Genomic DNA, 22,059 nt, shown 5'->3' on the forward strand with positions numbered 1-22,059 from the left:
GGTCATCCTAACTCTTGACAATGTTTATACTTTACTCTAAAAAACAAAACAAAAAAAAACTATTTGTGACCTTGGCCCATTCAGTTGCTTCTTTCCTATCACTCCCTTTGATTTAAGGCATGTTGGTTTAGGTACGTTCATATACTGATAGTTGATAATCCCTAAACTCTCTTCATACAACTGCAGTATTGAACAGGAGCTTTCATGTTTACTACAGTTAGAACAAGAAACCACCAACTACTGAATTCCCAAACTTTCTTTATTCACACACCACCTTCTTAAAAAAACTGTTGTGAAGTCAACAGAACATTCAGCTGACATACAACCAATGGTATACGTGCCATAAAAATACTTTTATAACTTGTCTCCTATTAGGCAGAAAGAACTGTGATGTTATCACCTACATTTTAATTTTTTACAGTTAAAGTTTTCATTTCATTTGAAATTAAAACCTAACGTTTCTAGTATCAAAAGCTCTCATATGTGTTATATTTCTGTAAATATTTCAGAGTAACATGTTCAAAATAAAAAGGAAACGGGGCATGGTTATAGTATAAACTGTATTAAGACTAGCAGAAAATACTGTGTAAATCTAATGAAAAGTGACCAAGAATTAAGTCAAAGAGTTAAGTCAGATGTTAAGATGCCTTTCCGTGTTTTAAAGTATTTTAGAATTCCATTTAAATCATTCTAATGTTCCTTCATTTGACTCTTTCCAACTTGCAGAATCTGTATAGACCCAACATTGCACAAGGTCATGAGAGTAACCTGGAGTCTTAAAGGAGATGTATCTTTTAAATAAAAACATCGACAAGTCTCATCTAGCCTTGCAAAAACCTACTCAGAAGAAAATCTTCAACTTTATAGTAGAAATTGTGTTGTGGAGTATTTGGGCTCAGGCAGATCAGAGAGCATTTCAGTTGGCTGCCCCCAGACCTAACAAATGATCACCACACCAGATGAAGTGCACACACACAAGAGATTTTACTCAGTGTTCTTTCACAACCAACCAACAAAAAGTGTCTTTGTCCACAGGCAAGTGTCTGGTTCAATGGATCAGGAACAAACAAGGATCAATCTCTGTTGCCAACTAGTCCATAAACTGGGCCGTCCTTTGCTTCAGGGAGGTACTGGTAAGTTGTTCCTCTCTGTCAGGAGAACATACTACAAAATCAACAGAATACACCCAGACCCTTACTTAAACAAGACGCTTTGTTCCAGAGGCTTATATGATGCACTTGAATCAGTTATATACTACCTGGGACTAAGGGTGTGTCTACACTGTGACACAGAGTCTCAGAGCCCAGTGAAGTGACTTGGGTTCACAAGAATTGAACTGCAGAACTAAAAATAGCGGTGTCGATATTCCCACTCGGGCTGGAACAAGGACTCTGAGCCCGAGCCCCAGCGGGAAAGTCTACACTGCTATTCTTAGCCCCGCAGCCCGAACCTTGCAAGCCCAAGTCAGTTGATGTGGGCTCAGACTCAGCACAAAGCAAATAGATCAATCATGTTAGAAACTACACTGGGGCATAACATGTTTTTGGCTTTAGCTCTTGATTAGTTTTCATAAAATGTACTAAACTGACAGCCTTAAAGCCTTAAATCTTTGTCAACAGACCAGGCACATCTCTGGAGGCATCAATGGAATAATACACTGTACTGCCATTGTCTCTTTTCATGCCCATGATCTGGATGTACCACCTCCAGCAGTAAAAGACGGTTACTCACCGTTGTAACTGTTGTTCTTCGAGATGTGTTGCTCATATCCATTCCAGTTAGGTGTGCGCGCGCCGCGTGCACGATCGTCGGAAAACTTTTACCCTAGCAACACCCGGTGGGTCGGCTGTGGAGCCCCCTGGAGTGGCGCCCTCATGGCGCTGGATATATACCCCAGCCGACCCAGCGCCCCCTCAGTTCCTTCTTGCCGGCTACTCCGACAGTGGGGAAGGGGGGCGGGTTTGGAATGGATATGAGCAACACATCTCGAAGAACAACAGTTACAACGGTGAGTAACCGTCTTTTCTTCTTCGAGTGCTTGCTCATATCCATTCCAGTTAGGTGACTCCCAAGCCCCACCTAGGTGGCGGGGTCGGAGTGAGACATCGCTGTGTGCAGAACCGCTGACCCGAAAGCAGCATCGTCTCTGGATTGTTGCACCAGCGCATAGTGAGCAGCGAATGTGTGTACCGAAGACCACACTGCAGCTCTACAAATGTCCTGGATCGGGACTTGAGCCAGGAAGGCAGTCGAGGAGGCCTGGGCCCTCGTGGAGTGAGCAGTGAGGCGTGGCGTCGGGACACCGGCCAGGTCGTAGCAAGCACGAACGCAGGACGTGATCCAAGAGGACAGGCACTGTGAAGAGACCGGTGAGCCTTTCATCCGGTCGGCCACCGCAACGAAGAGTTGCGTCGTCTTCCTAAATGGCTTTGTACGGTCGATGTAGAAAGCCAGGGCCCTGCGTACGTCCAAAGAATGCAAACGCTGGTCTTGACGAGTAGCGTGTGGCTTTGGATGGAAGACCGGGAGAAAGATATCCTGGTTTACGTGGAAAGGTGAAACCACCTTCGGAAGAAAGGCAGGGTGGGGGCGAAGCTGCACCTTGTCCTTGTGGAACACCGTGTATGGGGGCTCGGACGTCAGCGCTCTGAGTTCAGAAACACGCCGTGCTGAGGTAATGGCTACGAGGAAGGCCGTCTTCCAAAACAAGTACAGGAGCGAACAGGTCGCCAATGGTTCAAACGGAGGTCCTGTGAGCCTGGAGAGAACGAGGTTGAGGTCCCATGTCGGAACCGGCTGGCGTATTTGTGGGTACAGCCGGTCTAAGCCCTTGAGGAATCTAACGACCATCGGGTTAGAGAAGACCGAGGACGGGAGTTCTCCTGGGTGGAATGCCGAAATAGCGGCGAGGTGAACCCTGATTGAAGCTATCGCCAAGCCCTGCTGTCTTAGGGACAGGAGATATTCCAGTATGAGAGGGATAGGTGCCTGCAAGGGGGACGTAGCTCGTTGCTCACACCAACAGGAGAACCGCTTCCACTTGGCTAAGTAAGTGGACCGTGTAGAGGGCTTTCTACTTCCCAGCAGGATCTGCTGGACGGACTGCGAGCATTGCCGCTCTGTCTGATTCAGCCATGGTGCATCCACGCTGTGAGGTGGAGTGATTGTATGTCGGGGTGACACAGTCGGCCGTGGTCCTGAGAGATGAGATCCGGACTCAAGGGAAGCGTGATCGGCGCTTGAACCGACAGCTCCAACAGTGTGGTGTACCAGTGCTGCCTCGGCCAAGCGGGAGCGACTAGAATTACTCGTGCATGGTCGGTGCGGATCTTGAGCAGTACCCTGTGGACCAGCGGAAACGGGGGAAAGGCGTAGAGCAGGTGGCCCGTCCACGTCAGAAGGAAGGCGTCCGACAGAGAGCCCGGAGCTCGCCCGTATAGGGAGCAGAACGCCTGGCACTTCCTGTTGGCCCGAGATGCGAACAGGTCGACCTGGGGAAATCCCCACCTCTGGAAGACGGAATAGATGATGTCCGGGCAAATTGACCACTCGTGCGTCTGGAAGGACCTGCTGAGACGGTCCGCCAGCGTATTCTGGACTCCAGGAAGGAACGATGCCGTGAGATGGATCGAGTGGGCGATGCAGAAGTCCCACAGGCGAATGGCTTCTTGGCATAGGAGCGATGAATGGGCTCCGCCTTGCTTGTTGATGTAAAACATCGCCGTCGTGTTGTCGGTGAGGACCAACACGCAACGGCCCTGTAGGAAATTGAGGAATGCCTGGCAGGCTAGGCGCACCGCCATCAGTTCCCGGACGTTGATGTGTAGGGCTAGTTCGGACGCGGACCACAGGCCCTGGGTATGATGCTCCCCGAGGTGAGCGCCCCATCCTAGAGATGAAGCGTCCGTGACTAGGTGGAGGGAGGGTTGTGGGGCGTGAAAAGGCACTCCTGCACAGACCGCCGCGCGATCCAACCACCAGGTGAGGGAGGCCAAGACCGAGGACGGAACCGTGACCAGCATGTTCAGGTCGTCCCGGTGAGGACGGTACACCGATGACACCCAAGCCTGTAGTGGGCGAAGTCGTAGTCTGGCATGCCTGGTTACGTAGGTGCACGAGGCCATGAGACCCAACAGGGCAAGGCATGTCCTTATGATGGTAAACGGAGATGCCCGCAGTCCGTGAATGGCGCGTGTGATGGTCTGAAATCGGCCTTCTGGCAGAATGGCTCGTGCACTTCTGGAGTCCAGGATTGCTCCAATGAACTCTATTCTCTGGGTTGGCACAAGAGTGGACTTCTCTCTGTTGAGTAGAATGCCCAGCTCGTGGAAAGTTTGTGTCACTATGTGGACGTGAGCTTGAACCTGGTCTCTGGTGCGGCCGCGCACCAGCCAGTCGTCCAAATACGGGAACAGCTGTACCCCTTGTCGACGAAGGTATGCCGCGACGACTGCCAGACACTTTGTGAACACTCTGGGAGCCGAGGACAAGCCGAAGGGAAGGACTGCGAATTGGTAGTGCACCTTGTTTACTACAAACCGCAGGAAGCGCCTGTGAGGCGGATAAATTGCTATATGGAAATAAGCGTCCTTCATGTCGAGGGCGGCGAACCAGTCTCCAGGATCCAGTGAAGGAATAATGGTCCCCAATGATACCATGCGGAACTTCAACTTTACTATGAATTTGTTGAGTCCGCGCAAGTCTAAGATGGGCCGTAGACCCCCTTTCGACTTGGGGATCAGGAAGTAGCGGGAATAAAACCCCCTGCCCCTTAACTCTGGCGGAACCTCCTCTATGGCTCCCATAGAGAGGAGCCCAAAAACCTCCTGTGTAAGGAGTGGCTCGTGAGAAGGGTCCCTGAAGAGGGACGGGGAGGGGGAGTGGGAGGGGGGGGCGAGGAAAACTGGAGGGCGTATCCCCTCTCCACCGTGTGAAGGACCCAACGGTCCGATGTTATAAGGGACCAAGCACGGTGGAAACGGGAGAGGCGATCCCGGAAGGGGGGAGTTGAATCCTGGGTGCTGGTTATGGTGCCGTCCTCGACCGCACCTTCAAAAGGCTTGCCTAGGCCCTGAAGGTGGCCTAGGCTGGCCCTGGTTCTGACCGGGTTGAGGGCCGGTCGACCTTCGCCTACCGCCTCGACCCCGCCTCCTGGCAAAGTCCTGTCTCGGGCGAGGCGGGGGAGGGTAGAACCTCTGAGGCTGGGGCCTGAAGGGTCTGCGCTGTGGCCCTGGGACATGCATCCCCAGGGAGCGCATCATTGTCCGAGAGTCCTTGAGATTTTGGAGCCTCGAGTCCGTCTTTTCAGAAAACAGGCCCTGACCCTCAAAGGGCAAGTCCTGGAGGGTCTGCTGCAGTTCAGGCGGCAAGCCTGACACCTGGAGCCAGGAGGTTCGCCTCATAGCTATACCCGACGCCAGGGTTCTAGCGGCCGAGTCAGCTATATCCAGGGAGGCCTGTAGGGAGGTGCGTGCCACTCGCTTACCCTCCTCTACCAAAGTCCCGAACTCTTCCCTAGATTCCTGGGGAACCAGTTCTTTGAAGTTCTCCATTGAGGACCAGGTGTTAAAGCTGTATCGGCTTAAGAGCGCCTGTTGGTTGGCCGCCCTAAGCTGAAGCCCCCCCGCCGAATAGACCTTGCGCCCGAACAAATCGAAGCGCTTAGCGTCCTTCGATTTTGGCGCTGCCGCATGCTGGCCATGGCGCTCCCGTGCATTCACTGATGACACCACCAGTGAGCACGGTTGGGGATGAGTGTACAAATACTCGTGGTCCTTGGAGGGAACAAAGTACTTCCTCTCCACGCCTCTGGCCGTGGGTGGAATAGAGGCCGGGGTTTGCCAGATCGAGGTGGCATTAGCCTGTATGGATTGAATCAGCGGTAACGCCACTCTGGATGGGGCGTCCGCTGAGAGGATGTTCACTATAGGGTCGTGAACCTCCACGATCTCCTCCATCTGGAGGTCCATATTGCGCGCCACCCGGCGCAACAGGTCCTGATGGGCCCGAAGGTCTATAGGGGGCGGGCCCATGGCGGATGTCCCCGCTACCGCCTCATCGGGGGAGGAGGAGGAGGATGCCCCCGGTGGCAAGGGGTCCAATGGCAAATCCTGCTCTAGGTGCTCCTGGAGCTGGGCCTCGCTCGCCCCAGGGTCCATGGCCTGCGCCGGCGTGGGCACTGGAGCCTCCATGCCCCCTGGGGGGGGGCGGGAGATGGTGGCCTCCGGGGCTCTGGGCTCAGAGCGTGCCGAGCGGGAGGCAGACGGCGAAGCCCCTTGGGCTTGGTGGTAGGCCCATGGGGTCCAAAAGGACCAGTGCGCAGGTCCCTGCGTAGGGTCCTCTGCAGTGTCCTGCGAATGGCCGAAGTCCGCCGAAGCCGCCTGCCCCTGGGGAGGGTAGGCCGATCTAGAGGCCCCCTCAGAGGAATGGGATGCAGATCTCGACGGCCATGGCGGTGCCGAGCGCGATGCATCCGGCCCCGGCTGGTGCGGTGCCGGTCGGTGCCGGTCGTAGGGCGATCTGTCCCAGCGTGCCGGAGAGTGGTGCCGGGATCGGGATCGGTGCCGGTAGCCCTGCCGGTGCCGCGATCCGGATCTGGAGCGAGACGACGATCGCGACGACACCCGGTGCCGGGAGCGGTCCCTCGAGCGGCGCTCATACCGGTACCGGGAGGTCGCGACGGTGCCGAGATGTAGAGCGGCGTCGCGAAGAAGATCTCGACCGCGAGTACGACCGGTGCCGAGGTGATAGTCGGCGCCGGGACTCCGAGCGGCGTCGGGACCTGCTCCGAGACCTGGAGCGGTGCCGAGAGTCTATGGCTGGAGACGGTGGGCGCACCAGTGCAGGCTTGCCTCTGGACTGCACTATGCGTGGAGCCACCGGTGCTGGGAGTTGCGACGGTGCCGGCTCCGTGAGGGCGATCAGGTCCCTCGCGGTCGTAAATGTCTCCGGAGTTGAGGGGAGACAAGGTTCCACCACCAGCCTAGGTGGTGAAACAGTCCGCACCGGACTCAACAGCCTCGGTGCCGGAGTCGACGGTGTGGCCGCCTGCTTTTGGCGGTCCAAAGGCGGACGCGGCTCTACCCCCGGCACCGGGGGAGCCGGCGTCTTCAGGGCAGCAATGTCCTGTGCCTTGCGGGCCTTCTTATGGCCCGGAGATAGAGATCGGCGCCGAGTCCCCTGAGGCGGGCGCGGTGCCGAAGTCTGCCGGTGCCGAGAGGACTTGTCCGCGGCGCCGGTCGGAGCCGCTGGGGCGCTGCGCACCGAGGCGCTCGGTGCCGGGGCTGGGCGCGCCGAGGGAGAATCCGGGCTGAGCGCCGCCTCCATTAGGAGCTGCCGAAGCCGAAAGTCCCGCTCCTTCCTTGTTCGGGGCTTGAAGGCCTTGCAGATTGGGCACTTATCTGCTTGATGGGCTTCCCCGAGGCACTTCAAGCAGGAGGTGTGCGGGTCGCTCGTTGGCATCGGCTTCGCGCAGGACGCGCACGGCTTAAAGCCAGGAGCCTTGGGCATGAGCCCGGTATGCTCCGGGGGGAAAAGGGGGGAGAACAACCCCCTTAACCCCCGCTAACAATTTACAACAACTACAAAACTAAATAAACAACTATCTAAAGAACTTTAACTACTATACACAACTATCTACAGAAATGAGAGCTAGAAGCTAGGGAGTGTGGAGACCAGCTATGCTGTGCTCCACAGTTCCAACGACCGTCAGGGGCGGTAAGAAGGAACTGAGGGGGCGCTGGGTTGGCTGGGGTATATATCCAGCGCCATGAGGGCGCCACTCCAGGGGGCTCCACAGCCGACCCACCGGGTGTTGCTAGGGTAAAAGTTTTCCGACGATCGTGCACGCGGCGCGCGCACACCTAACTGGAATGGATATGAGCAAGCACTCGAAGAAGAACAGAGAAGTTCAGTCTTCAGGTACCTTCGATCCTTGATCTCTCTGCTAAGCCTACCAAAAGTATGGTAACTATGTGTAATAGTCCGGTGCGGGGGTTGCGCCCTCTTAGGGGCCGTCGGGCGCCAGGCCGCTTCACTGCACGGCCAAGTCAGACCTCGTATCCGGGAGGTCTAAGGGTTCCGCCCCTTAGGCAGGGGCTAAACAAAAGGCTCCCTGCCGCTGCAAGGAGTTCCAGCCCTCAGGCAGGGCGGGACAGTGGACCAGTCCTAAGCTCCGGTTCCTTCAGCCGGAGCTGGGGACTTACACAGTTCAATAAGCCCGAAGGCTAGCTCAGAGCGGGTTGATACCCCAGGGTTCGAAAAGGGGCTCAGGTCCTTGTGGGAGGAGCTGAGCACTAACCAATAGTTCAGGGGGGCTCAGGTCCTTGCAGGAGGAGCTGAGTGCCACAAACTTAGTAACTCCAGTCCCTCAGTCAGGGAGTGAGCAGGTAGGTAATGGCAGCCCAGGCCCTAGGTCAGGGCGGGGCAGCAAACAATCAGCCCAGGCCCACAGTCAGGGCTGAGCAACAGAGTCAGTAATTCAGCCCAGGCCCTCAATCAGGGCGGGGCAGCCAATAGTCAGTCTAAACTCAGGCCCTCAGGTAGGGCTGAGCAACAGAGTCAGTAGTCTAAGCCCAGGCCCTCAGTCAGGGCGGGGCAGCACAACAGCAGTTCTAGGCTCAGGCCTTCAGGGAGGGGCTGAGCAAACACACACGCAGTTCAGGGCTCAGGCCCTCAGGCAGGGAGGAGGAGAGACTGCCACCCGGCGTGGGGGTGGCAGGGGGGAACACAGGCCCACCCACTCCACTGTGTTCCAGCCCGGGGCCCTATCCGCAGCAGTCCGTCTGCCGCGGGGTCAGTGGGGATCCTGCCCGCAACACACTGACATAGGCTCGGGGTCTACTATCCCCGGGCTACTTCCCATCTCCTCCTCCATGGGTACCTGCTCCTCGCTGGGCTCGGCAGCGGGGTCCCACACCATGGGCTCCTCGGGTTGCTGGGGGTCGTCTAGGTCGGGCTGCTCCTCCGGTCTCGGGTCCGGCTCAGGTCCGGGTGGCTCCTCGGGGTACCGTGCTCGGGGCAGGCTCGGCCAGTCCACCTCGGGGTACCTTCCTTGGGGCAGTCTCGGTCGGTCCGCCTCGGGGTACCGCGCTCGGGGCAGGCTCGGCCAGTCCACCTCGGGGTACCTTCCTTGGGGCAGTCTCGGTCGGTCCGCCTCGGGGTACCGCGCTCGGGGCAGGCTGGGCCAGTCCACCTCGGGGTACCTGCCAAGCGGGAGGTTTGAGCGGCGCTGGGTATTAGAGTGCCTGGGTCTGGGGAGGCTCGGCCCGTCTGCGTCCAGGTACCGGGCTCGGGGTAGGCTCCGTCTCGCAGGAGCTCGGGCCGGAACGTCTGTCCTCTCCGGCCGCTCGGCTCCAACTGAGTGTTGGGGCCGGGCTTTTATACTTCCTGTCCCGCCCCTTGACTTCCGGGGGGCGGGAACAGGTGGTGGTAGCTCCGCCCACTTGAGTGGCGGCTCTGGCTCTTCCCCCTCTGGGGTTGGCTCCGCCCACCTGGGTGGCTGTTCTGGCTCCTCCCTCTCAGGGGCCGTCGGGAGCCAGGCCGCTTCACTACACTATGATATGGATGTGCCCAGGAAAAAGTAAACTGATGTCACTATTTCATCTCATACCTCAAAAAGTACAACCAACAGAAAACATTGATCTTGTTAAATACTAACCTGCCTCAGATCTGAACAAGTAACTTACTAGATAAAATGCTCTGTATTCTATTACCTAACTAGAGTCATCCAACCTCACTTTTATATAGCATTACACAATAGGCATCATTATGGTCTATCAAGTAAATAAAATGACAGGTTGTCCTGTTTCCTTGGTTAAAGTTATTGTATCATGTAAATGATGTGCATTATACAAACTCCCTAAAATAGCCGAATACAGATGCTGAACTAAAAAATAACTGTGCTTAGAGTTCCACCTACTGGAGTATATCGGAAACATTTCTAGTAATAGACTAGACAAGATTTATAAATGTAGGACTACGTTTTTTAAAAAGTGTTTGATTTTCACAACTACCAGTATGTTTTTCTCTTCTGCCTTTCCTTCTCCCCCAGAGAAAATTGTCCATAAACTCTATGTCCTTAGAGCCAGTTTTATGTGTATTGCACTTCCTGTTTTAGGAAGTCAGACTCCCTTTCCATGGCATACTGCAGGACCAAGGAAAAGTCTATTGCTCCACTATCATTAGTTGGTTTAATAATGTATTCCATTATTTATCTCAAAATGAAGTCTGTCCAAAGAAGATTAAATTAGGTCTGTGGGCAGAACAAGAAGGTACAGATGTCCACTGAAGAGGCAAGGCACCTATTAGGAGATATCTGCACACCTTCTCCAAACTCTACACACTAGACATAGCAGCTTTGGCTGGGGCTGCATTTGAATAGAATAGCTGGCACCAGGATCATAAGCCGGCACTGCTACTTAAACAAATAAAAACCAGACCTTCTGAGACCTAACTTAGCTCAGATTTTTTTCTTTACAAGCTTAAATGCCTTTGTCGCTTGTGTTATCTCAAGCACATTGGGCTTTCTTGTTAAGGAAGCTACCGGAAAGAAGCTACCAACTTCTCCTCTCCAAACCCCCTCTTTCAAAGGAATGATATTGTTGGAATGTCCAAGCACTTTTGCAGACAGCTTGGAAGTTAGTTAGCAGCTGACAAACCAAATACAAGGTACTGTGAAGCCAATTCATCTTCACTATTTTCATGTGTGCCAGAAGTTTAGCATAACAATCACTACCAAGACTTTCTAAGAAGTGATTCACAGGTAGTAGGTCATCAAAGAGCTTTCAACTCCTATTCAGCTTTTTCTACTTCCTCCTTTTCCTGTGCAATGGCAGAGGTAATTCAGAGAAGGGAGCCTATTTGAATAGTTGTGGTTTATCCTTATCTTAGGCCATAATGAAATTTGACTAGCCTGGGAGGCTAACGTTATCCACACCATCTGCTGTCTAGACACTTGGCTTCAGGAGTACACTGTAAGTTCATGATTTTCCCAGAGGTCCTCATTACTATCCAGGAATTCATGGAGCATAGTAGAGGTAAACGTTAACAATTCTAATGCGGTTGGCAGTTGCCATACTATCAAGATAAAAGGTGCAAGGTAAAATAAAATACGCACATATTCAGAACTAACCATACACTCATTCTGTAGTCTTCATATATATCTAAATGCATAGGATGAACTGGGGACACTGACAACCAGTCCAGCAGCTCAACTATCTTTGGTTTATTTAAGATGACAGCACATTCTCTGAAGGGCAGGCAGCGTGGCTACACATTTAAATAGAGATTATTTTGAGAACCTTGCTTGGTATCAGGTTAATAAATATTCTACATTCTACAAAGCATTTTATCTGAAGATCTCAAAACACTTTTCAGATACTAAACTTCACAATACTCCTGTGAGGTAGTTAAGTATTTTACCCATTGTATAAGCGAGAAAGCTGATATACTGGGAGTGGGTGGGAAGGGGGAGGAGAAGAGTGATTTGCCCAAGGTTTCACAGCAAGAAAATGGTAGAGGCAGGAATAAAAACCTGGAGTCCTGACTCCCAGTTCTCTTCTCAAGTCACTAAAAAATATCCCCCAGTATACTTGGGAAATAGTTCTGGTGCTGAGAACATGGAAGTCTCTCCTCAAGAAATTGCTGACATTTTATACTGCCCTTGTCAAACAGGGTGCTGTGTCTGTGGAAAAGATCAGATAGCCAGCGTGTGAAACAGTGACTTCCACAAGCCTTCGGAAGCGACTGTATTAGTAAAAACGTATATTCAAAAAATATATATATAGCATATCCGGACACAAGGCTCAAAATTGCACAGGAAGTGATATGCTCTACTCATGGCTCAAAGAAAATATTCCAGCTACTTGAATGGCAAGAAATATGGTCAAAGAACTAGTGAAATCATTATTTTTGATTAAAAATCATGGAACGATTGAACACGCTCCAACATCTGACCCAAGACTGAGTTCCAAACCTATGCAACTCGTTACCAGATAAGAATGACCGCTAACCTCGCAGCATTCAGAAGCAAATGCAAAACCCACCTTTCTATTCAAGCTTTCATGCAATATCTTTACTCGTACCACCATTCTACGATAAAAGCCAAGCCTGCCCTCCTATCAACAGGAAAGGAAGAGACATGTCATTTGTAGTCTTTGGAGGTGCTCCAACTACGCTGATGGGCGTCAGTATAGGGGAGGAGAGATTTATTTTACTTTAAAAACAGAGACTGACTTTTGTGGCTAAAGTCTGGTTTTTAGTAAGGCTGCTGAACTATTCTAATTTACGAACGGTAGCTGTACTTTAAATGCAGGCTGTTCCCTTACCATGCCTTCTGCTGTGTCAAAGCGAGTCTCTGCTCCAGTCCTAAACCAGGCACATCTCTTCCTTCCTAAGCATCTGTCTTTGCTTTCAACACCGCTCTTTCACTGGGTTCAGCTCTAGCCCCTCAGGGGCTCTGCTCCGTCTCTCTGTCCACCCATTCTTCACCCCTTGCCTCAGCCTGCCCCATTTCTCCTTCCCAGGGCCTCTTCCTATGCTCCCTCAGACTTATTGGCTGCTCTCCCACTCCTTTATAGAGCACTGACTCCCCCATGGATGTTCTCCCTGGAATTCTTCCCTGCCTGGCTCTCCCACAGGCTGTTCTCAGTCCCCATCCCAAGCAGGCCTGGTTTAGTCACATGACCCACCTGTGACATGACTTCGCTCTTTTCTGCCACATGGGGAGGCAAGTCAAGTGTGGCACAGGTGCAGCTGAGCCCCAACACTCAAAGGGCCAGCTCGCCCTGTGACACCAATGCAGTTGTGTCTGTCCAAGTCAGCAGACAGCCTGAAATGCTAGCTCTGAGAAGCATGAACTACTCCTACCATCTCAATGACAACACCACTGAAACGATTTACAAGGTCAATACTTAACCATTTCACTACTGATTGAGGCCCGCAAGAAAGGGGAAGGATGATCGCTTCATGACTATATGAACAGTCTACTGCAAATGGTATCCCTATTAAGGGAGCAAGGCTTGAGAGTCCATGAAGTCCAGCAGAGGCATCTCATTACAGCACCACAGGTGGGAACAGCTCAGAAGAATATGACATCCTTTTCCAGTTTAACGCCTGGCTGACATGGATCTAAAAAAGGAGGCCTCTAGAAGTAAACTGTAAAGCACAGCCAATCCTTCAAGTCACTAGAACCTCCCAGTCAAACCTGAAGGCTGCTGCTTCTACAGAAATCACTCAGGGACAGCATTACAACACCTTTCATAAGAATGAAATGTTTTTAAACAAATGTATAGCTTGGCTAAATGATTAATAAGATGCGATAGATATGTTAACTTTCTACTACAAGTTTCTGAAACCTGTAAACTCCAAGGATTAGGTTAATTACGTGTAAATGAAGTTAATGGAAAACATATGCTTAATATTAGAACACTTCAGAGATGTGAAGGCTGAAGAGAAGGAAGGTAGAGCATGCCCTTTGCTTGTCTCATCAACAGGGTTGAAAAAGCTAGGACTTTTAGATCCACAACGTGAACTTATCAGTTGAGCTAATGGAGTAGCTGGTAACAATAGTAGGCTGTTACTCTCTCTGTGGACCAACCACAAGAGGGAGACAGTGGCTTACTCAACTAGTTGCTATATAGTAGAGCAGGGGTCGGCAACCTTTCAGAAGTGGTGTGACGAGTCTTCATTTATTCACTCTAATTTAAGGTTTCACGTGCCAGTAATACATTTTAACGTTTTTAGAAGGTCTCTTTCTATAAGTCTATAATATATAACTCAACTATTGTTGTATGTAAAGTAAATAAGGTTTTTAAAATGTTTAAGAAGCTTAATTTAAAATTAAATTAAAATGCAGAGCCCCCCGGACCGGTGGCCAGGACCCGGGCAGTGTGAGTGCCACTGAAAATCAGCTCGTGTGCCACCTTTGGCACGTGTGCTATAGGCTGCCTACCCCTGTAGTAGAGGAAAGGTGGGAATCCAAACTCCTGGGTTCTATTTTTGGCTTGGAAGGGGGTGTGTTTTAGTGATTAGAAAGACAGATTTGTCACATTCATTCTGAAAATCAGCATAGCAAAGTGGAAGGGTAGGGTTTGTCACATTAGAGAGCGGCTATCTATTCCTAGCTCTGCCAGTTGTGTCCTGGTGCAACTTTTCAGTTATCCCATCCACACAACGGAGAAAATGTTATTGCTCGCCTCCTCAAGAAAGTGCACAAAATCTTACTCAATAAGGGCTGTGAAAAGCATGGGATTCCCTTACCAGTTAGTGGAACGAGGCCTTGGAGCAAGTTCAGTGCAATTAAAATGTTCAGAGTTTCAGCTACAAGCCACTAAAAAGTTCTACTGAGCATAGGCAAATGGTGGTTTTCAGAGGCTTATAATTTGGACAAATCTGGGTGGGCTTTCACAAGGACAGAAAAAGGTATTTCTCTGAATCATCCCCCAGTCAAATTCAAACTCCTGCTCCAAAAGCAGGTGCTGAAACCCTTCACTTCATTCTCAGAAATGGATAAAATATTTTCAGAAAGAGAATTCAATCTGAAGCAAAAAGCAAGCATGGAAAATTTCAGCTCAAATGGTTAAACTGGCAAAGTTACAAAAGTGACTGAAAGTCTATTAATGAAAAGTGTTAGAACTGCTTTTTTTCTAGTTGCCTATCTATTGCAACTGTTATTCTTCAAGACATGGGTGCAGACATGAATTCACTCAGATGTGTGCATGCCCACCAGGCCAGAGCCAGAGCACTTTATGTAGCAGTATCTATTGGGGCAGCATATGCACCCAGGACCTCCTCATGGCCCCTCCTGAGGCTATGTAAAGACAGCACCGCAACGAACCCCTCAATTCCTTCACACCGGAATACATGACTGAAGACTCCAATGCAAAGGGGACGGAGGGTGGGTCATGTAATACACACCTGCACCCACATCTCTGAGAACAAAAGTTATAATATAGCTAAGTAACTGTTTTTTCTTCTTCGAGTGGTTACAGATGTGTATTCCACTCAGATGAGTCACAAGCAGTACCACCAGAAGGAGGGGCTTGGAGTCTACTTGAATAGTGACTGCTCATCCAAAGAGTGAATTGGACCTTGAAGCAGAGGTGACGGCATAGTGCTCAGTAAAGTTATGCACAGAGGACCAAGCAGCAGCCCTACATATATCCAGTGTGGGAACATCCCTGAGACACGTGACCAAAAGTTCTGACTATTCTCTTGGACAAACTCAGTTGGATGCCCAAAACTGCAGCCATCCTCCTTAGGAGGTCCTGGTAAGACTTAAAGTTTTCCAGAACCAGGAAAAATGAATCTGGGATTGTGGGCTCATTCATAGAGGAGGATGACAATGGAGGAAGTGCAAGTGGACCCTCCTGAGGCAAGTCCTGTTCCTGTAGTAATGGGTTGCTTTGCTGTCTCAAAGGCTCAGTGGAGGCAATATCAATGTGAGCCCCCAAAACAGGTGGTTCAAGGAACAGAATAGTCTGCTGACCCTCCCTAGAGTGTGCCGATGATCAGGAGAGCTGGGAGCTTCCCTAGGATTTCAAGGGGGCCAGTGAGGAAATGAGTAGGACATAGGAAGCCAGTATGTACCAGGCCATGACTCTCTGTGCCTGCTGTAGAATCGGTCTCAGTACCAATGCTCTTCCTCTGATGGTGGTTTTAGAAGACTTCTGCAACTGACACCTAGGAGGGGATGGAGAAGTAGAGGACGACTCCAAAGCCTGCTGCAAAAGATCCTCCGGGTAATCAATAGGGAATGGAGAGGCCAAACCTGAAAGGGCCACTAAGTGTCCTGCTCTGTCTGTAGCCCATGAAAAAAACAGCATCAGTACCAGAGTCAGTACAGTAGTCAGTACCATGAGTACCGCATGAGATCGAGGGTACATCGAGAGGCGGAACCAAGAAGGGCTTTGGCCCCGGTGCCAAGATATAGGACACCATTGTTACACTGTTCAGAGAACAACCTGATATTCAAACTGCAGAAGCCAAGATGGAGGCTGATGTTGAGGCCAAAGAAAAAGCCAGTACCAACAACAGTGCTGGGTTTTCTTCAGCAGGCTTCCTAGCCAGTACTGACAATTGTGCCAGTAAGTCTACACTGCAAGGCAGCCTATCTGGACAGGCCAGGAACCGCAGGGTGCATCTCCACAGCAGAAAACCCATGAACAAGAAGAGACTCTGGGACAGAAAGGCACAATAAGTCAGTTGCTGCCTGATAAGCCTGTGGCATCATTGGTACTGACAATGCCAGAACTGAAACCAAGCTCATTGGTACCGGACTCAACAGCTGTTCCACAGATGGTACCCGAGTTGATGGCACAGTATTAATGTATTCTGGCCTCATCACCATGGAGCAGATGGACACTCCTGATCTATCCTGGGTGCTCAGAGAGTCTCGGTGATGGTCCACACTCATTTTAGAAGAGGAGAAAGTCTCTGAGCTGGAATGTCCACAGTCAGTCTTATCAGTTCTCTTACATAGAAGCCCAGAAGAAGCAGAACAATCTATTCTTCTCCAAGGGGAAGAGTCCAAGTCTAGAGGTCTATACTAGACCACTGCCACCTTTGAGGCAGTGTGAGGGGCCGGATGATCTGTCAAAGGCCCCGGTGTTTAAGCAGGTCTCCTGGCTTTTCCATGAGGTGCTGTTTGTGATGCAGTTCTCCATGAATTTGCATTCTCTTGAATGACCAGCAGATACTGCACATTTCTGTTGTGTCCCTCATTGACAGGGTTCCCTCCCCACTCTGAACTCTGGGGTACAGATGTGGGGACCCGCATGAAAGACCCCCTAAGCTTATATTCCACCAGCTTAGGTTAAAAACTTCCCCAAGGGACAAATTCCTTTCCTTGTCCTTGGACGGTATTGCTGCCCCCACCAAGTGATTTAAACAACAATTCAGGGAGGGGCCACTTGGAGCCTTATCCCCCCAAAATATCCCCCCAAACCCCTTCACCCTCTTTCCTGGGGAGGCTTGAGAATAATATTCTAACTAATAGGTTAACAAAGGGAGCACAGACCAAACCCTTTGGTTTTTAGGACACTGAAAATCAATCAGGTTCTTAAAAGAAGAGCTTTATTATAAAGAAAAAGTCAAAGAATCACACCTGCAAAAGCAGGATGGAAGGTAACTTTACAGCAGGGGTCGGCAACCTTTCAGAAGTGGTGTGCCGAGTCTTCATTTATTCACTCTAATTTAAGGTTTTGCGTGCCAGTAATACATTTTAACATTTTTAGAAGGTCTCTTTCTATAAGTCTATAATACATAACTAAACTATTGTGGTATGTAAAGTAAACAAGGTTTTTAAAATGTTTAAGAAGCATTTAAAATTAAATTTAAAATTAAATTAAAATGCAGAGCCCCCCGGACCGGTGGCCAGGACCCAGGCAGTGTGAGTGCCACTGAAAATCAGCTTGCATGCCGCCTTCGGCACGCGTGCCATAGGTTGCCTACCCCTGCTTTACAGGGTAATAAAAAGATTTAAAACCCAGAGGACTCCCCTCTGGACTCAACTTCACAGTTACAAAAAACAGGAATAAAACTCTCTTAGCATAGGGAAAATTCACAAGCTAAAACAAAAGATAATTTAACGCATTTCCTTGCCTTACTTACAATGTTTGTAATCTTAGATGCTCATTTCAGGTATGTTTTTAGGAGATGTTTTTTCCTGCCTGGTCCCTCTCTCTGCGCAGAGAGGGAACAAACAAAGAGAGTGCAAACAAAACCTCCTCCCCTTTCACCCCCAGATTTGAAAGTATCTTCTTTCCCCATTGGTCCTTCTGGTCAGGTGCCAATTAGATTAACTGAACTGATTAACCCCTTACAGGTAAGGCAATTCAGTACAGCTACTCAGAAGGGATTTTATGCTACCCTTAGCTCTATGTTTATGACACTCATCGAGACACAGCAAGCACTGTGTGATCAGTGTGTGGGGATCACCCCACACTACTGACAGTGCTTAAACCTGGTGAGGGCATATCACCAGATTTCTAAACGAACTACTTAAAATGAATACAAACTAAGTAGTGGGTACTACTAACAATCTTCAGAAACAACACAGAGAAAACTCACTGTGATGCAGTAACTATGAGGTAAACTGCACAGGGATCTCCGACTCAGGCTGTGGGTAGTGAGAAGGAACTGGGGGCGCAAGGGCAGTGCCACCCTTTTATATAGCCTCAGAACGGGGCCTGAGGCGACACAGGGCACGTGCACCAACCCGACAGGTAGTATTACACAAAGTTCTCCAGCTATGACACACTGAGCATGTGCACACCTGAGTCCAACATACACCTGCAAACACTTGAAGAACAACTATCGGCATTAACACTAGCTCTGCCTGTAATATTTTTATTTGAGTTATAAATATATTCTGAGTGCGATAATTGGCCTAATTGCAATGAAAATGCTTTCCTATTGTCTTTGGTTTGTCATTTTAACAATGCACTAACAAACATTTTATGAAGATAATTAAACTGCTTATTGATAGTGAAGCAGTCCTAATGCCAAATAGATCAAATTTATACAGAAATGCTCTAAATATGTACCTAGACAATTAAAATGTCTTATTTAAACCATGGCAAGCTGATAAGTATACAAAGGAGTGTGCCTAGCAATTCAATGACTCCCTTTGATCCCATTTACATATCTGTTTTGTCAAAAAACAACTGTCCCTAATGTTGATAAGCAAATTTGAGATCTTACATCTCAGCATTTTCCTGGTTTAGAATGTTAACCCTAACCCATTAAATAAAATTAAATAAAATTCTTGGCTTGAAAGTCAACAAGTTTGGTGAAGCCTCCTGGGATCACTGGCCACGGACACCTGAGGAGAATAGTACTCTCTCTCTGACCATTTCAACTTTCAATGTTAGGTGGGATTGCAGACAAGGGATTTTAACAGGCCCTCAAACATTATAATAAACCTTTTGGATGGTCAACTTAAACATTCATATTTTCATCTGTAAAAAAATAATGTAAAAGCTGTATTTTATTTTCAGTTATGACCATCAATTCTGTTAAAACTTGACAAATGAAACTATACATGCATCCGACGAAGTGGGCATTCACCCATGAAAGCTTATGCTCCAATACATCTGTTAGTCTTAAAGGTGCCACAGGACTCTCTGAAACTATATTTGTTAGGCATTAAACAATAAATTGATAAGGACATGAAGACTCAGCATGCAGTGTGATCAGACTTCTAAATGATTAAAATGAAAATCTGTATTCCAATGTATACAAAAGACAACTTGGAAATGGTCCAGCATTCAGTCAGATTGTTACTGAATTGGGGGAATGGGTTACCAATGAGGTGAAGGTTCATTAATTTCAATGAGAGGTAATTTGTCAAGCAACATAGGATGTGTCAAGAGAGATTACCTAGATCTCATCTTCCTTTTTCAAAAAAAGATGAAAGCACTGAACTGCCAGGAGAAAATATAGTTGTTACAAAGAGGCATTCAGAGATAGCCAGAGCTGCCAACTTTTATCTCTGCTAACGTCTTGTCCCCTGAGATACATTACAGTGCAGTGACATCAAAGCTGGACAGACAATTGTGATTGCTATTATCAATGACACAAGGATAAAAAGAGGCCTGAGGTATCTCAGTGACAAACAATATAGAAAATCTACCATAAAAAAATACTGCCCAAAACTTACCCAAATACCAACTTTCCATTGGTCTAGTTTCTCAAAGTGAGGCATTTTGCATTTGAAAAGGGCATGTGAAAATCTCAAAATTGTCTGCAACCTCTACTAACAGCCACCATATAGGACTTGAGGAGAGGGCACAGGACAAGGTGGTATAAGCTTTCAACCATACACTATAGTTCATTTATTAAGATATGATTTTTTTTAAATTAATACCTCTACCTGTCTGTTACACAATCAAGTCTTTATACTGTATACACACAGGAGATCAGAGTTAATTAGTACAAGCGACCCTTTAAGTGTCTTAATTTTCTTAATTCCATAGGAGCTCAGGTATCCTATTTTTTGGTAGTGGAAAAATTGCTTTATATATATGCACAGCTATAACATTTAAAAATGCAATTTTTTAAGAAATAGAATGTTGAGATGGACATAAAAGGCCTTTTTATATTCAAGAGTAATTGGATAATAGAAAACCACACTGCATACAAACTTTAAATGTATTTTGGGTGAAACCTTTATGTACAAAGTTATTTTCCCCACCTTTCTCCTTTCAGCTGTGTGAAAAGAAGAATACTTTCCTCATTCAGGAGATTACGTATGTTGTATCCATTTCCTAAGAGTAAAAGAATAAAAAGTCATCAGAATGTTTTATAGCATTAGGACCAAGTTGCTGTAGCAACACTTAACTTTGAACACTTTTCCTATAGACATTTTGAACTCTTTGGCAGTTAGGGTAGGTCAGCAACTTAAACAGGATTTCATCCATAATTCCGAAGAACAGTAATGGGCAAGCCCCCAAAGTCTCAATGTGAATTTAAAATTTATTAATAGTTGGGAGGAAAGAAACTGCCACCTAGAATTGTTTACTTTGATATAGAGTTAGACTCACTTTAAGAGGATGTGTACTGAGGAGTGTCTTGAAGGGAATGCGTAAGATTGGGCCATTCGCCCTCAACAGCTATAAGAAAACTTTAATCAAAGCTGTGATTTTCATACCAAGAAAAAAAATAAAAATCAAGGCTATCCCCTCAAGGGGTTCAAACTCGTAACTGGAGTTCTCAAGAATAATGAGATCCTCACTAGCGATTTGTATGCTCACAGCACCACAAACTTAGAGCCATTTAAAAGGTGGTGAGTGAGCAGATACTTCTTGTAGAGTAAGGCTTTTGATGAGAGGTTACACAGAGATCTACAGCCCCTACCACCTTCAATGCCTTTCCATTTATATTCAGAATACCAGGAGATGGACCCTAAGGAAGTGGAGAAGGATGGAAGTTAAGTATGGATCTGTAGAGGCCATACACAGAGATCTTACCAGTCACGGGTAAGTGGCCAATTTTTTCCCTTCAGAAATTGTCACTGCAGATCCTTATTCTTGAGACATTAAGAAGTAACAACCTCTTGAAGGGGAGAGGGGCGCGTGGGAGTACAACATGCTTGTACTTGGGAGTACAACTTGCTGTTGTACTGAATGATGACAGCACCTGGAGGGGTTTGCTGCTGATCACTAGCAAAGCATTGTGAGAGACAGCGCAAGCTGGAGAATTAAGGGGACACAGTGAAAGCCCAGTTCCAGGTCGTACCCCAGGGATCCCATCACAATATTACGTAAGGCCCATAAAAGCTGCCTTCAGCCTAGTGAAATTGACTGTCTACTTCAGAATCATCACTTATTAAAGTCATAAGCTTGAATACTGTCTGATCCATTTACAGCAAACTCTAATATGGAATAGATTCCATTTTAACTTTATCTTTGAAGGAAAAACTGGGTAATTAACAAAAAGTTTGTCCCTCTTAACATCCAACTTGTATAACCTAGCCTCAACAGGTAAATTATGTGGTTTCAGAAACCAAACCAGAGGTGTCAAACTGATTCAAGTGGAATTTTATGACAATTTTAAACAGAACATTAGTGTGCAGATGCAAGACCAACTTAATGCAATAAATAATCAGCCGAAGTTGGTAACTTGCTGTCTTCCTTGCAGATGTTATAGCTAGGAACAGTATTCAGGTGCAGATAAATGGAATACTTCAAGGGCTCAAGGTGTAACTATCACTCTACTCCTGGGAGACTGCAGACATGCATTTGCCAGGCTGCACCACTGCAGTAGGGCTGCGGCTGAATGTGAAAAGAGGTTAGACTGTAAATAATGTGTTGTGTGATGCACAAACGTCCAATGGATCAGCGCAGCTGCAGCCTGAAAAGTATCGGGGAGAAGATGCCCCTAAGGGAGTGGCTAAGTAGGCTTTACCCTTTATGCCTGTAATGAGGGGGAGCAGTGCCTGCTGCTTTTCTTTTTTAAAGGAGGCTTTGAAAGTCAACTCTGGGTACCTGAAGAGCCAGCATTCACTAGATCCAGATTTGCTCGCTAACACTCATAATAGTAGTAATTGTTGGTTCTAGC

At 48.4% G+C, this 22,059-nt stretch overlaps 1 protein-coding gene across 1 annotated transcript in view; it reads right to left on the reverse strand.

Annotated features, from left to right (window-relative positions):
* Positions 1-1,073: 1,073 nt before the first annotated feature.
* The window catches only part of CENPC (centromere protein C), a 65,555-nt gene continuing 44,569 nt past the window's right edge, over positions 1,074-22,059 (reverse strand). The window contains exons 18-21 of the mRNA XM_065405105.1: positions 20,195-20,267; positions 5,238-6,231; positions 3,309-3,491; positions 1,074-1,148 (exon numbers count right to left, since the gene is read on the reverse strand). Of these exons, the coding sequence (XP_065261177.1) occupies positions 1,074-1,148; positions 3,309-3,491; positions 5,238-6,231; positions 20,195-20,267 (1,325 nt within the window). The remainder of the gene's footprint in view (positions 1,149-3,308; positions 3,492-5,237; positions 6,232-20,194; positions 20,268-22,059) is intronic.

This window comes from Emys orbicularis, chromosome 5 (assembly GCF_028017835.1).
Source record: "Emys orbicularis isolate rEmyOrb1 chromosome 5, rEmyOrb1.hap1, whole genome shotgun sequence".
NCBI lineage: Eukaryota > Metazoa > Chordata > Testudines > Emydidae > Emys > Emys orbicularis.